At 41.9% G+C, this 17,387-nt stretch overlaps 1 protein-coding gene across 6 annotated transcripts in view; it reads left to right on the forward strand.

The window, feature by feature from the left end:
- The window catches only part of LOC114559918 (pleckstrin homology domain-containing family A member 7), a 156,044-nt gene that overhangs the window by 112,576 nt on the left and 26,081 nt on the right, over positions 1–17,387 (forward strand). For 4 of the 6 annotated variants that reach the window (XM_028584949.1, XM_028584950.1, XM_028584951.1 and 1 more), the window contains 3 exons: positions 3,203–3,307; positions 6,021–6,093; positions 8,874–8,974. In XM_028584949.1, the coding sequence (XP_028440750.1) occupies positions 3,203–3,307; positions 6,021–6,093; positions 8,874–8,974 (279 nt within the window). Of the gene's footprint in view, positions 1–3,202; positions 3,308–6,020; positions 6,094–8,873; positions 8,975–15,777; positions 16,146–17,387 lie in introns of those variants that run through there. The other 2 variants (XM_028584954.1, XM_028584953.1) reach the window with 2 other exon arrangements.

A 17,387-nucleotide genomic window follows, 5' to 3' on the forward strand; every position in this document is an offset into this window, starting at 1 on the left:
ATTTCCCTTTGAACTAATGTAAAATACTTGAATATACAGTTTAACAACATCTGTAATATCATTGAAACACAAGTTTGAATATTGCAGCAACAGAAAAATTATAAGAGCATCAGATCTCTGCAACGGATGCAGAGATTCAGGATTTTAGAACACTTTAAAGGGGTGATAGAATGCAAAACCGAGTTGACCTTGTCATAGTTGAATACCGACAGTTCGGTGGGTAAAATAGGACATACATAGAACCTCAAAGTCCCATTGACACCGCTTTCCTCTGCCAATCTCACAATTTGAAACTGCTGCTGAAAACGGGCGAATCTCAACAAAGCTCATAGTTGACGTCAACTCGGTGGCTGTACCTTAGGGTGTTTTCACACATACCTCGTTTGGTCCGGACTTTCGGACTTTTTAGAGGTGTGAAACCTCCCCCGGACCGCGGTCCGCATCAAAAGACCAAATTTTGGTCCGATAAAAAGAGGTGGTCTCGATCCGGACCAAACTGAACCATGGTCCGGTTCGTTTATAGTGTGAAAGCATTTTTTGGATGGTTTGGACTTTTGGACCAAATACAAGAAGCTCTGGCAGGCTCTCCTTGTGTTACAAGACCGGGGAAGCTCCTTTAAGGTGCTTAGTGAGAGAGAGTGACGGTGAATGCGTTCAGAGAAGACAGCTGTCGGCTATCAGAGCAGAGAATACATCAGCAGTTTATTTGTTAAGTGGTAAATGTACAGCGTAGGTTTCAGTTTGTCTCTGAATAAATGCTCCAGAAAGAAAGTTCCCGTGTCTTGCTTCTCAACATCACAACAAAACAAAAAGGGCGGGCAGTAGGGGGGGAGAGCAGCAGTCAGTAGGGGAGAGCAGCAGTCAGTAGGGGGAGAGCAGCAGTCAGTAGGGGAGAGCAGCAGTCAGTAGGGGGAGAGCAGCAGTCAGTTGGAAAAACTCCGACACAGAGAGAGCATATGAGAGGACGAGGAAGCCCTTCAACAAACCAATCAGTTAGAAGTATCTGGAGACGTAGCTCACGTATGTGATGACGGCAGGACGTAGGTTTGTCACGTATAGATCTTTAGTGCGCTTGCAAAACTGCAGTGTGAAACCACAACTTACCGGATCAAATGTATACAATGTAACAAAAACATGAACCTTGGTCCGGACCTTGGTTCGGACTTTCATGTGTGAAAACGCCCTTAATTGGCTCCAGTCTGTTCCTTTGTCACGCCCCAAAATTTACATACAGACAACTGGTCTGAGACCAGCTGGTGTTGTGAATGTAGCTCGCGCAGATCTCAGAAACTTTATACATTTTTCTTCTGCTATTTCATTACTAAATTCACTTTTGAGACTTTTTTTTTTTTTAATCAACTATGTAGAGCTCAAATATGGGACGTTTTACGAAAATTGATGGCTATTTGCAAATTTGGTGCGACTGTGTCGGAGTTCAGAAGCTCCACAGTCTGACGTGACAGCCGGCCGGTGCCTGCCGGGGGGTTGCTGGCTTGCCGCCCCTCCTGTCCACCTTCACAGACCCCGCTGTGAGCTGGCTGGAGCTGAGAGGTGTTTAGTTCCCTGATCGTTTGTTTAAATAACTCAACACGCATAACCATTATAAGATTAACTGGAACCTTTGGTTGTTAGAAGTTATAATGCTCCACAAGAGCACACTGACCACGGCCTCGGAGCAGGCAAAGGAGAGGGAGAGCAGCGACTGACGGGACAGAAAGATTCCCGTCTCTGTTTGACAGTCTTGTAAATAAATTATAACATGAATATTAGAGTTGTCAGTCTTCCTCTATAACACCATTCGAATTTCATTTGTTCTATTTTTAAATATTCGAATAATATTCAGTAGATACTGCATACCGTAGTCGTCTGCAGTATGCAGTAGGAGATTTGGAAAACGGCCAAGGTGTAAGGAGCTTGTGTTTTACTGTCCCAGCACACTGGGGTCTGGCAGATAGAAAGTTTCTCACAACTACAACAGCTTCTTTTTTTAAAGAAAGCCTCATATTTCCTGGATTCGGTGTGTGGGTGTGTGTGTGTGTGTGTGTGTGTGTGTGTGTGTGTGTGTGTGTGTGTGTGTGTGCTTCGCTCGTTTACATACCCTATTAGGAGACCTTAAGGAACAGTGTGAAATACCCTATATAATCATTCTATCACCCTTTAACATACACTGGCTATTTTGGGGACAGACAGTTTCCCCAGTTTCTACTACAACCCTTGACTTCTTCATGCAGGAAAAGTTGCTTTATCTTATCTGATACAATCTCGTCTGAGGGCCGCTCAATGCAGCCACAGTCTGTTACTGCTGAAACTGAAACAATTGGGAGTAATTGCCTCACTCTCTATTATTGTAGCCGCTCAGGTTCACTGCCCAGACTTTCCAGCAGGTGTCTGTCTGGCAGTCGAACCAGTGACCTGCACTGTTCTAATTTCCTACCTGATAGTCTATAGAGGCTTTGTCAATGTCATGGCAACCATGGCTGGCACTGTAATGGAGGTCCAATGGAAAATTGGCTGTACTCAAATAACGGCTGTAATTATGTAACAACTGGGGCAGAAAAAGGTCCCCGAAAAAGAGATAATAAGGTAAAGGTGTGTGTGTGTGTGTGTGTGTGTGTGTGTGTGTGTGTGTGTGTGTGTGTGTGTGTGTAGGTCCATTCAGTAATGTATTAAATCAGACTGAATGGTCTGATGAGGCACAGGCGGCCTTTTTCCAAATATGCGTTACTGTGTCACACTGAACCGTCTCACTTTCCGGTCCCGGCCTTTTTAACCACAGTTCTACTACGGAGAATAAATGTTCTTGTTAATGTTGTTAATTAACCAAGCTAATATAGCTCGGAAGATGCCAATGTTGAGATGCAACAACTAGCCACACAACTTTGCTGCTGAGCAAATCAGATGTGTAAAAACAAACTGAGTTGTTTGGTCAGCTAATTAACAAGCTGGCAATTTTAACGCACAACAGCTGATTAATACGTAAACAACAAGAAGGTGGTTAATACATAACAAAATGATCTTAGTCACCTGTACGTATGCAATCCATATTCCTTTGATCTGTGTGGTTGAAGTGCCATGGGGAGTAGTCTTTCTTCTGAATGCAATGACATTGTTGAGCATGTGTAACATTATCAGCCATTGCTGTGGACTTTAATCTTTTTACATCTCATTAAAAGCCTTCTGTACTTGTCTGTGTGTATTTCAGGGCTCCCGGTCCAGTGGCAAGGTGCACAGCTTTGGGAAGAGAGAGCAGGCCATTAAAAGGAATCCGAATGTCCCTGTGGTGGTCCGAGGATGGCTGTACAAACAGGTCAGGACACCCACACACACACACTGACTGAAACACACTCCTTCTAACACACACAAATCAAGACTGCGGTCGCTGACAGACAACGTTTTTGAGTGGGCTTGCACTGTGACAGTATACAGTAGTATATTTACTGCCATATTCCAAAACTAAAACTCTAAACTACTTTCCATGTAAACAGCATTTTCTGATTACTAAAATAAGGTCATAGGTTATAAGCATAAGCATAATCAAATTAAGAGATGTTGTGTAGGCCTACCACATACATGGCAAGGTGTGGAGGTCTGGTGTGTTGCCAGTCTGACAGCCAGCAAAGGCAGGTTGAGGCCTTGTTGAACTGCCTCCTGGCTACCAAAACTTGCTTTTGGGAAGCAGAATGTAACCTCTAGTGCGGAGGAATCACCACCTATATAACCAAACTCTTCTCTTATGGCTTTTTCCTTATTCTTTTTTTGCTAAATTTGCACAAAGATAGCCACACAGATAGACAACAGTATACCAGTATCAACATGACATATTTAGGTTTTGGGTTAAAACAGGATGGAAACTCTAGGTATTATAATGTAAATGAGGGATGGGAACCACCAGAGGCCTCACGATACGATATCATCACGATACTTATGTCACGATACGATATTATTGCGATTTTAAACATATTTCAATAATCTGCGATATATTAAAATGTATTACCTTTTTTCCAACTTCAAATTTGTCAAGATTCCAAATGATGTCCCCAAAAGGAAACTTTGTCAACATCTGTTTTATCTAAACAGATACTGTACATTTCTCTGTTTGTTCATCTCACTTCAATTTTTTTGCTGCAAAATGGGATTGTCAAGCAGACAAACTGACCAACACATATATATCAATAGGTCGATACTTGGCATCTGTGATACAGTATTACCACGGAATAGTATCCCCCCCCATGTAAATGTGTAAATGCAAAACTTTTCCTTTCATTTATTTCACCAGGATAATCCACTCAGTATCATTACTGCTTTACAAACACTTAAAACAAACAGCAAATTAATGTACATTATAATGTAAAAAGGTGTGGCCGGGTTGCCTCAGTAGGTAGAGCAGGCACACATATATTTAGAGGTTTCTACCTCGACGCAGAGGTCCAGGGTTCAACTCCGCCCTGTGACGATTTCCTGCATGTCTCACCCCTCTCTCTCCCCTTTCTCACCTGTCCTGTCCATTAAAGGCGGAAAAGCCCCCAAAAAAAAAAAAAAAAAAAATTAAAAAGGTGCCTTCATTAATTGAGCAAGGGCCGCAACTAACTATTATTTTCATTATCAAATGAATCAACACATTAAATAATTGTTCTATAAAATGTCAGAATATAGAGAAAAAACTCTCCATCCCAACTTCTAAGAGACCGGGGTGACATCTTTATGTCTTATTTTGTCTGACCAACCATCCAGAACCCAAATATATTCAGTTTACAGAGACCTAAAACAGAGAAACGCTCACATTTGAAAAGCTGGAACCAGAGAACAATGATTTAAATGGTTAACCGATTAACAAATTAGTTGCAGATTAATTTTCTGTCAAACGAATTGATAATTGATTATCAACTAGTTTCAAACTCTAAATTGAGCTACACTTCATTGCATTAAAATGAATAGGATAGTTCTTTAAACAACCTGTATGAACACCTTTATTGAAATACTGTCTTAAATAGAATTGTGTTAGTTTTTTAGCTAATTTAGTCTCGAGATGCTTGTGTCTCTTTTATTCCTTACAGGGATGAGTTCCAGCTTCAGCCTGTATGGTCCTGCAACATTTCCTCCAGTAGCCTACTTTCCTTTTTATCTTCTTGATTTATGCCTTTTGCTCTGGCAATATAGAGCACCTGCTGTTGATCACAAACAGGCTATTACCGTAAACTGAGTATTTGAAGTTATACTTAAAATATCTGTAGTTGGCATCGTCCCACTGGAAAACACTTGGCCCCAGTACAAGACAAACAGTGAGTGATGTTACTTACGAAGCAATTACACTTTAATGACCACACACAGAGGCCCATACTCACCAATACACACAGGCACAGGCAGGAATGCGCACACATCTAAATGCAAAGCCACAGACGCTCATATGCACATCATGCAGTCTATTTGTGCAGAGCAATTATGTTTTAATTAGAAAAAAACACTTTTAAATGCAGACAGGGGAACATAAATGTACACATATTTACACAGACACACACTATCACAGGAGGCCATTTACTCCCTCACATGCCCACACGGGGGTTACAAAGGAGCTGCATGTATCTGTGTTTGTGGTGATTTCATCCCTTCTGGATCTCCTCTTCTCTTCAAACGGCACCATTTTCAGCCAGGGAACATAAAAGACGAAGCGGGCAGTAAAGCAGCCGTGGCAGGCCCAGCGAGCCAGTGAACGAGGACAAATGATCACTCCCTTCCCCCCCCTCTCTCTCTCTCTCTCTTCCTTGTTCACTCTCTTCATCTCTGCTCATATCCACCTCACTCTTGCTTTCATTACTTCTGCTTCCTTACTGTGTCCCCTGTCCCTCGCTACTCTTTTCTATCTCTAACTCTCCCTTCATCTTTCTCATTCCCCCCCCCTCCCCCTTTCATATTTAGGACATCTGTCTACTCTTTCTTGTTATGTCCTCCAATTTGGGCTACTTTCTGTGTCATTATTCATTCATTCATTACTTACAGTCTTTACCCCTTCTTTGTCCCTGCAGGACAGCTCTGGGATGCGTCTTTGGAAGAGGAAGTGGTTCGTCTTGGCTGATTTCTGTCTGTTCTACTACAAAGGTGAGTCTCTGTGTGTAATGTTGACTGGAACTATCACATGGAGAAAATGGTTAAAATTTCTACTTACTACCTGTTCCACCCCCTGCCTCTTTGTGTCTCCCGCTCCCCCACAATCACGCATTCAGGTAAGGACAAAGTAGCAAAAACACATTCATTGAATCAAGACCTCCCAGAAAGTCTCAACAAAACCTGAAGGTTATGAGTTGCACACGGGTAGGATCTATTGACTGGCTTTTGAATTAGACTGGATTGTATCCTGCAGGTGTCTTGCTGGTGTGTGAAAAAATGACGAAGCACCTGAGTTCACAAAAGGTTGCTTCCATAAAAGTAGAATTCACTGTTGAGTAATCTCACACTCATTAGCACCTATCTAGTGTTGCAAGACAAATCGGTTTAACATGTTTCTAAGGCTGCATTCCCACCAAATCAGGCATTGCGGTGAATGCGGTCATTAGAGTGGGTAGTGTGTTTAGGCTGCGGCGTGGGGACCTGAGGGGATCAGGTCCTGATGCAAAAACAAAGCCAATCACGGAACCTACCAGCGATCAGACAAAACACAGTGGAGTGAGGAACACAATGGAGACACAAATGGACCTACTGTAAGTGACAACCACACACCACTGCACAAACCTGCGCTAATCGCAGCAACGCCTGATTTGGTGTAAATGCAGCCTGATAAAGACTTTTTGCTATTCCAAAAACTAAAAACTAAATCACCCAAATATATGTATATATCCTCTACTCTTTCTTGGCTTTAAATTGAGGGAAATACAGACTACCAGGGGAAAATATTTGTCTTTGGAGGATAAAAAAATATATACAGCTTTCAACAAAAAAGGTTTGAACAAAGTTCAAATGTTTGTATTGGACTCTCGTGGTGCTGGATTTGAAATGAACTGCAGCTGACAAAAGAGCCAGTGATTCAATCTGGGCGGGCATTAATCTGATTTTACTCGGTGAGTTACTGGGCTCAAACGCATGGAGAGATATGGACACACAGTCAGCTACATCACACACCATCACCTTCCCTCCCTCACCATCTGTCTCCATGCCCTGGCTGTCTTTATCTGCCTCTCCACGCCTTTCTTTTCATCTCCATATTCTTAACCGAACCTTTTGGGACACGCTCCTCTGCCTCCTCGCCTCGAAGGGTGAAATCAATTCTCTGTCGTTTCTTTTTCTCTTTTTTTCTCCATCTTTTTCTCTCAGTTCAGAGGTTTCTCCTCTCGACATGAAAACACTTGATCTGCAGCACCACTCATCCTCTCTGTGCATCCCTGGTTATTACACAAACGACAAAACCTCCCATCTCTCTTTTTTCTTCTTCATTATTAGCTTTATTTGTGTATGTGTAGTCTATCGATGACTATTATTGACTCTTTCAATTTATTGTTTCAGCCATCTTTTAAGTAAAAAAAAAAGCAACATATTCTCTGACTTCAGCTTCTCAAATATGAGAATCCTGTTTTCTTTGTCATATACAATAGTAACCCAAGTTTCTCCGGGGTTCCGGACTTATGGCCAGAAAGAAAAACAAGTCAGTTGTGGACTAATGATCTCAGTATTTCTAAAATCCTGGATACATCCCTGGTTTCTTCCTCTTCTCTCTTTTACAGTCCTCACCCTCTATTCTTAGACCCTAAATCCTCATAAGAAAATTAATATTTAACGAGAGGCAACATTTTGCCAATATGCTGTTTGGATGCTATCTAATTTCACTTGCCACCGTTTGGTCTGCTCAGTGGGTGTGGGTGTGGGTGGTTGTGTGTGTGTGTGTGTGTGTGTGTGTGTGTGTGTGTGTGTGTGTGTGTGTGTGTGTGTGTGTGTGTGTGTGTGTGTGTGTGTGTGTGTGTGAGACAGACTGGACAAAGTAGATAAAAAGACACCGTCTCGCCCACCATTTAGGGAATGTCTCCTTCAAAGGTCCTTGAATTATTTTTAACCAATTACCCCTTTAATCCAACGTGCCGCCTTATCACCTCCCAGGCCAAACACCCACACAGACGCACAGGGGGCGTGCACACATATTTTCATACCATTACAAAATTTTACCGTGTGGTAATCATTGTGTACACACACACAAACACACACACGCACGTGCACATACACATTCTAGCACGCTGTCACAATGTTCAGTGGATAACACAATACTGGTAGATATTTATTCATAGATGTGTGAATTAATTACGACAAGACTTATTCTGGTTGCATACATTTGTGTGTTTGTGTTTGCACTTTATATCTTTGTGAGGACCAATTTGAGTTTTAGAACTTGAGAGTAAGGATGGGTTTGGAAGGACATTTTTAGCAGTCCTTACTCTTCAAAGTTCTGGTTGAGGGTTAAGGTAAAAGGTTGAGGACAATGACGGTCCTTACAAATATAGATGTGCGTGCGTGTGTGTGTGTGTGTGTGTGTTTACTATGATCTCAGTATGTGAACCGGATGGGGCAGAGGAATGGCGGCTGGCTGCCAGTTGGACCAGGCCAGCTTCAACTCTGTGAGATAGGGATACCAGAGTGGTCATTTACTGTTTGGCACAACACCGTGGTATGAATGACGGCACACAAGTGTGTTTATGTGAGTGTGTGTGTGAGTGTTATGATACCGGTGGCAGGCAGAGATGAAATTAGTGGGTGATGAGTGATATTTAATCTCTTGCTCCTTTCCTTTCCTCCATATCTCTCGCTCCTTTTCTCACCTTCCTCACCCTGGTTATCTACTCCCTCCCTTCCTCTCCCCCCATTCGTCCTGCCATCTCTCTCTCTCTCTCTATCTCCAGACAGCAGAGAGGAATTGGTCCTGGGCAGTATTCCTCTGCCCAGCTATGTCATTTCACCCGTGGGACCTGAGGACCACATAAGCCGCAAGTATGCCTTCAAGGTACGCCTCTCTTTGTTCTACAGACTAGTCTGTGCTGACTCATATCTTTGATTCACTTTCTCTGACGTGATAGTTTTAGTTTTTAGTTTTTTTTGTTTTGGTGTGTGTGTGCATGTGTGTGTGTATCACCTATTTCAGCTTTTGGATTGAAAACAAAACAAGGAATGATTCCCTCTGAAACGAAGAAGTAATGCAGCGCAGATTGATTGCTACAAGGTCATGAAACCTCAATTCCAACCAAACACGCCGCCGTAAACTTGAAGGTCAAGCCAGAATAGGAATAAAAAAATTAGTCAAATTGGAACTGTGTGTTTCTGTTTATCTCACATCATGAACGTTTCTGTTATTGAGATTGTGATTGAGTGCTACAGTATCCCGCACACTTTAAAGTTGATTTGATGCCATTGAGACTTTTGAACATGATGCATGGAGTACTTCCAGATTCAGGAAACTCGAAAACAATATTTTGAATACTCAGGCGTTATTCACACTTAAGGCCCATATGCTAAAACTGTAACCCTTCATGCTATTTAAAGCACTTTTCATTAGATTCCACCAAGTGGTTTATATTGTTAATGACAGAGAGGTTAAATAGAAATAATACTAAAAACTAGCTGCCTTTTTACAACAGAATACTACCATAACACCTGTTACACTGTATGTCGACTTGCAGGTTTGGTGGCCTGCAGATATTTACCCCCGAGCTTTATTGTCAAGCATACTTTTTGAGTTATATATATTTTGTGTATTCATCTCTTTTGAACAAACATATCTGTATGTGTGCCTTTGAACACACACATTTCTGAGAGCCTTTTATAACTGGGCTCACAGCAATGACGATCAGTTAAATGGCTTTGTTTTTTTGTATTCCTTCTCATTCATAATATATAATAGTTTTTAGCAGTCACCTAATTGATATTGCCATTATGGCAAAATAAAATACCTATATTGAATTTTTTGAAAGGCAGTTAATAAAACAGATCAACATCTTCCTACAATGATAGCCCTGCCTACCCTCCCACCCAGCCACTCCTCCGCTTTGTGCAGCACTCACCACCTGTTGTAGCGATGTCTCTTACCACTGAATGTCTGTCAGTGTCTTTATTGAGACAGACAAGCTGCTCTGGAATGGAATGAAGCTTCTCCATTCCCTGAGGCAGTGAAGTCTTTTGTTTGAAGTCAAGAGGCAGACAAACCTCACAACAGCCACAACTGAGTTTGCACTCATGTGCAATTAGGCTTTCACTTTATTCATAGATTAAAAATGTGTATGCACACAAGTTTTTCTGGCCCCACAGGCAGCCATTTGTTTTTTTGTCATCAAGTTTGATTTAACTTTTGACCCGGTTTATTACATAAAGTGACATGTTTGAGTAGGACACATATCCCCCGATCTTCTCACTGCTTAAAAGTCCTTTGGATAATAATGTGGACTTAGTGTCTGAGTCTTCAAATACGTAAATATTCGCTAATGTCAACGACTGAGTCGCTGCAAACTGGACAGGCTGGGTATGTTCCAACAGACCTAGAGAGAAAAAAAATAAACAAGCACTTTCAGAGATGGTCAGATATCCCCCCACGCTTTTCCCCCTGTGGGTCCCAACATTAGATCAGGCGAGCCACAGATTCCGTTATCATCAGTGGTAGAAGAATGGCGGTAAAAGGTGGCAAATTGTAGAGCTCTGGCAACATTCAGATACTCAAAGGATCCATGTGTGTGCCATGCTGGAAACGGGCAGCAAATTCAGCCATAAACCAGGCAACAAGCTCTCTGAAGCCGCACGACAGAAAGGGCCTTGGTCCAATGTATTATAATCAGTGGGAGAAAGCTAACACATGGGGCAGGTGCACCATGACCCAGGAGGAAGTAAAGGAGGATTCAAGAAGATCAAAAGCAGTTGGGCTAGGCATGCAGGGGTCCTGGACTATGTGGGAGCTGCTCAGTAGGAAGGTAACCTGGGCAGAGTTGTGGAGATTAGATGCTTTCCACTTCGTATTCCTGCTGCTGTCAGTATGTGACACTCTTTCCTCAGCACATTTTCACACATGGGGGCTGGCTGTAAACTCTGCAGCAGCAACGGGACGCTAGCGCGCATACTGACAGGGTGCAAGACAAGGCTAACCCAGGGCCGGTAGAGATGGCGTCATGACAAAGTCTCGCTGGTCTTAGATGATATATTGCAGATATAAAGTCAGATAAAGCAGCCAGTGAATTTAGAGGTTATTACAGTAGACCATGCCTCAGAAGGGAACCAAGCCAGGCACGTCCCACAGGCCAAAACCCACCAAACTGCCAATGGCAGGATGGTGGGTAAGGTCTTGGGAGATGAAGGTTGATGTCGGATGGAAGCTGCAGTTTCCAGATGTGGTCCATACCTCCCTACATCTACACATTGTGTTGTGGATCCCAGAAGACAAGAAGATAATACTGGTGGAGTGCCATAGGAGGAGGGTCATAAAGCGGCACTTGAGAGGATTGCTTCAAAGGGGCGCCACGTTTTAGGGTCGAAACGCTCTATGAAAGTTACTGCCTGGTGAGCTAGGTAACTGGAGAGAGCACCAACTGGTGTATGCTACAAGCCCAGTGGGCATTAGAAAGTTGCTGAACATTGTTAGAACCAGAAGTGTGGACTATGTAGCTTCCTGGCTATGATATAAGTCAAAATATAGTAGTCAGTTTCTCCTCAAAGTGGGAAAATATTTTTTTCACAGTCCATTAAATGTTATAGCATGCTGAAGTCACATGTCTTTCACATGAGTTACCTTGTAAAAAGGGTGTGTTGTCATGATATTTTTATTAATAGGTTTGATAAAAGTAACATCATTATTATAAGCTAATAACTGGTCAAAGCAGGTTCAAACTCCTATTTCAAATAATTTAAAATGCTGCTAAACCCAGGTCTGTAACCCACACCAGTGGGATCGGGTGGGTATTATTTGATGGTGTGTGAATGCTGCACCCATTGACTACCAACTCGACCTATACACATCATGACGCCAAAAATGAAACCTTCAGGCTTCGACGACCCTTCCTCCCTCCACCCCCCTTTCCCCTATTCACTGAATCCTCTTCCCTCTCTTCCCATTGGTTGGCTGCTCGACTGGGACTTCCCTCTCTCCCTGTGAGTGTGTCGCGTCGCCCAGTGACAGTCCGCCCATAAATAGGTATTCTATTCTATTCCAGCTCTCACGTTGCCAGATGTCAACGTTATATATCTTTGTTGTCTGCCGTTGGTGTGGCTTTTTTGGGTCCAAACCTGACCGAATATACAGCAGCCTTGTATATTCCTCTGTTGGTTTTTGATGCATGTTTTGAGAATAACCTGTCCTTTTGGCTGACGTGGTTGTGTTGTGTTTTTATTTCAGTGTTCTCTGTATTATTTAATTCCCCCTCAGTCTTTTTCCCCCTTCTATACTCTCTCTCTCTCCCTCTCACCCCATCCTCGTTATCGCAATATGAGTCTTTGTATTTGGCTTATCTGGTGTGGGGCTTATCGTTCATCTATGTGCCGCTCTCGCTGTCTCCTCCATCTGTCACATCTACTGTACCAGCATGCAGTTTTCTGATGGCGTGGAGAAAAAAACTTTATTTGGAACTCAAGTCACCTCGCACTACTTTTCCAGAAATGAAGAGCGGAAAAACAATGTACCGTAGGAGATCTTTCACAGATGCAGGCTATGCAACCCATCAGTCACAAAAAAATGTTGTTTTTTCAAAGCAGCAGCTGCTTAAGGGAATTTTGAAATAGAGAAACATGTTATACTCTAACTTCCGTATATACAGGCATATTTTCTTAAAGCAGGCATTATTTAAAACCGAGACACCCACAAGCAATTTTTGTTTCCATTTGGATGTTTTTCAGTGTAAATTAAATTTCCACAGTTGCAAGTTTAGGAGAATGTACCTTATCTGGAGCTTTGTGGTGCTCTGGTTGCTGAGGCTTATCTTTATGAGCACAATGACTCTTTAAATAGCGCCCTGACAAAGTGTGTGTGTGTGTGTGTGTGTGTGTGTGTGTGTGTGTGTGTGTGTGTGTGTGTGTGTGTGTGTGTGTGTGTGTGTGTGTGTGTGTGTGTGTTTGTCTGGGGCTGTCCACAGGAAAAGGGCCGACATTATTGTAGGCCTTTCTGAGTGCAAGTCGTGAGATTTTTTTTTTTTTCTCAGTTTGTTGAAAAAAAGAGGCTGAAGGAGAGAGAACACAGAAAGGGAAGGAAAGTGATTAGGGCTGGAGAATTAAAAGGGAATAAAGAGAGGAAGCGATAGGTGGAGAGGAAGGAAGTCAGGACGGCTAGACGCTGGTGAAATAGATGGCGAGAGGGACTTTTTCGTATTTTTCCATTAAGCGTCATTAAACAATTTAGTGGAGAAAACAAATAATCGGGAACACCCTTAAAACACCCACACAGACACAAACCACAAAGAGAAAAATGAGGCTTAGCTGTGTATGAATTCAGTGTGTAGGTGTATCGGTCACGCACTCAGAGCTGAATGACCCACTCAGCATTCCTGCTAAAGAGAGGCAGGGTCTCTCAGTGTTATTTTAGACCACTGGTGGTGTGTTGGAGTTTGGCTCTATCGTGTGTGTGTGTGTGTGTGTGTGTGTGTGTGTGTGTGTGTCCTGATGTAACTAAAATAGGGAAAAATCAAAGCTTTTAAATGTGTGTATGGTCTGGTGGAGGTTACGGGTGTGTACTGTACTTTGTGACATTGTCTGCAACGTGAAGTCGTTTTTGGCCAGTATTCTCTTCAAAACAAGATGTGAACAGGATTTTTTGGAATAAGGGTAACAATTATAGGTAGTCTTTGGTTAAAGTTTTTTTGGATTCCGCTTAGGGTTTGAATTTAGTTTAGTCAACATATTACAGCACAAGTGTGTGTCTGTTTCTCTGTACTGTGTGTGTTCACTGCACATGCATGCCAATATCTCTGCACGTGCCCGAAACATCTGACTAGCGCCGCAGTCCTCTGTTTCTCATCAAGAGGCCTGTCCCATTGTAGCTATGAGAGTCTGTCAGAATGTTGATGGGGAGTGAGCAGACATGTTTTGACAGCTGCTTCCTGAGGATGCCGTTATTCCTTTCGTCAAGACTTTCAGGGTGTTTTTGGATGTATTCGTTTTTTAAGATGAATGTTTGCTAAGTAGTTTCCATTCCTGTTTCCTCTCCTCTAAACACATCTTCATGCCTAACTGTGACAGGCTGACTGAGCCCTGTGCGTGACCACATCTGTTGTTTTCCTGGGTAGGTAACATTACTCCAGCTGATTTAAGTAATCAGAAAGCCTTCAGGGAGACAGGATCAGAATTACAAATCACATCTACTCATCAAATGCCAAGACCCCGCAGAGGGAGAACGCAGTGTACCAAATTGTAGATATATTTTGATATATTATGATACCTTTTAATTATGTTGTATGCTGTTTTACAGTGTGATTAGAGCTTTCACAGTAGTTACAGTGTACTGTAGTATTCCAATACGTGAAGTAATCAGTGTAATCAGCTGCTTTAGTGTTTGGTTCAGATGCACATCTGTATAGCCCTGAATGATGATCGGAAACCACAGACCAAGTTCATTAGGATCCAGGTTTCTGCTCAGTCAGCACATCTAATGTGGAATTAATTTTCATGAGAGGAAAATAATGTGAACTAGCTGGTAGAAAAGAATATCAGCACCACTGTAGCCCTAACAAAACCACTAATCTCTTTGTCGATTATGTGGTATTGTAGTCATTTAAAGGCACTAAATGAAGCATTTTACCATCACCGAAGAGCTACTGCACAAGGTTATTAGGACTTGAACGGATCAAGTGAGCGGTGCAATCAACTCCCAGATATTTATAATGTACCAGGATCAGCATCGAGTACATACTTGAGCATGGTGAGTAAGGAAATTATAGTTACAGTAATTTTATGTGTGAATTGAGCTTGTTTGAGCAGCCAGACGGCAGTGGTCTCAGAGGGCAGCTGTTAAGGAACCTGGAAGGGATGCAGGAATGGGAGCATTTCTGTTTGTTTGTGTACATGTCTGTTTCTGTGTGTTGGGGTTTATTCAGACGTTATAGTATCAGAGATAGAACAGCAGGGGGGGATAGTCTTTGTTTGCATTATTCATGAACGTGTTTAGCGTGTACATTATACTACACGGGTGGGTGTGGTGTTTTGTGTGTTTCCGACTGTCATCGCGCTGCACACGAGAAGCCGAATTGCTGCGGAATTGCATCTTATTTCATCACAATATAAACCAAATAAAGAAATTACAGTGAAATGTTTGCAAGCCGCTGCAGAACCCACCACACACTTGTTATCCTGCATTTATTATTCAGTGAATGAATTAGGGTAGGGAATATTTAGCGTTTAATTACTTTTCATATGCATGCATCTGTTGTTGAGTGGGTGCTCTCATTTGTCTTCCGATCCCAGCCACCGAAACACTGACTGAATGAAGGAAGGAAGGAAGGAAAGGGCAAAGTGGGACATTTATAGATCTGTGCTGTCCTCAATGGAGTGCAACTCACTTTAAAAGGGCCTCTAATAACCCCACTCACAGCAAGGACGTCTTTATCAAGGATAAAGAACACTTATGCGCTATTAATTAAGCAGCTGTTAGTGATGTACTGTTCCTTGGATTTCTTGGCCATTTCTGTGGTTTGATGGTGTGTTTTCTTATCCCTGTGGATAGCTAGCCAATTATAATATCATCATTAACATCATGTTGAGATATTTTTAGCACAGCCAAAAAACGACTCCAGTCACAGGAAGATTTTCTGCCTATACGAATTATCAAACAGTGAACGTCTTGGCGTCAGCCTCTCAAGGACTTCTCTCTGGAATCGCATACATTTAAAGGCAGAAATCCATAGTTGGAGGAGCAGAGATACCAACGTCTGTACTGATGGTAGTCTCAGTAGACCGGAATGCATTGCAGCCAGAAACATGTTGATTTTTTAAGAAAGAAGCAGCTCTCATTTCCCGTCGGCTGGAGGAAAAAAAAAAAACTCTCCGCCTTTCCTGCAGTTACTGTGCTATCGCTAGTATTACTGCTCTCTCAAACTACACGAAGTGAATAACCTTTTGAATATAACTACTTTTCATGTGGTCTCTGGGATGCAGAGGAAGGCACTCTGTAGATGTATGGAATTGTTGAGAGAAAGTAGGTAGGCCTACTTAAAATGGTAAGTTAAAGCTGCGTCACAGATTTTTTGTCACCTGGCGGCAGCGGAACAAGCTGTAAACATGAAAATATTACCTTATGAAGTGGTATAGTGGAAGTGTTAGCAAACAGTTGCTTATATACACATTTCTATGAGACAAGGAGCAACATTAACGTTCATTTGAAGACATGTTTCTGGCCACCTGATGAAAATAAGTCCAATATTTAGTGTCTTTTTAGCTCTGTGATGGTCTATGTTCAGTCTATGTAGTTACTAAATTGGCAGTTGGTGCTTGTCAGGAAGTTTATGCTGGGTTATTATGAGCTCTTCTGCTAAAAACGGCAGCCTGCTGCAGCTTGAAACGAGGTTGATGGGTGCTGCAAAACAATGAGCTGAAAGACGTTCAAACTAAAAGTTGTGGAATCGGGGGTTTGTTACTATGAACGACCCCTTTCACTTTGAACCAGAGATCTTCAACAGAGGGTCCTGGACCCGTAGGGGGTCCTCAGAGTTACTGCAGGGGGGCCACCAAATTATTGTTCATTTTTTTGAAAGTTTTGTCAAAAATGAAAATGTCTTAACATGAATCCAACATATTATTAGCAAATATAAATCGGCCTATTTGTGAAAAAAGAAGAAAAAAAAAAACACAGTAATGATAGGCTTACTGGCCTATAATTTAGTCACCAATGTAGCCATCCACAGATACAGCTAATCCTAGGGATTCATTGTGCCACATTTATGTTTAACAGTAAAACAATTATTGATTTAATAGGTTAGTATTTTTTGCACCAAAAATTTCTATAAGGTGTATAAAGGCTTTAGGCCTCCCTACATGTTATTGTAGGCCCAGTTTATTATGCAATTTAATTTAGGTTAAGGTCAATTTTAGGTTAATAGGGGGTCCCTGATCCATCTCACTTTCAGTTAAGTGGTCCTTGGCTTAAAAAACGTTGAAGACCCCTCCTTTAAACATCAAAACAGTCATTGTATCCATTGTTAAAGTAGAAAAATGGATTAGTACATTTCTAAAGCACAAAATAAATGTTTGGATGCACTGAACACAGATGATGTACGTATAACACTGGGCTTCAGCGAGGGTTCAAATAGAAAAACTAATTCTGTCATAATAGTAGACCTAATGTATAGTATTATTGAGTATGTGTCTCGCCTGTGTTGGCTCTGCTTGAAATAGTTCTGTAACATCACACATCCCAATGTTTCCTTCAGTATAGTTTATTATAGATTCTTTTGATATTCTAC

This window comes from Perca flavescens, chromosome 8 (genome assembly GCF_004354835.1).
Source record: "Perca flavescens isolate YP-PL-M2 chromosome 8, PFLA_1.0, whole genome shotgun sequence".
Classification (NCBI taxonomy): domain Eukaryota; kingdom Metazoa; phylum Chordata; class Actinopteri; order Perciformes; family Percidae; genus Perca; species Perca flavescens.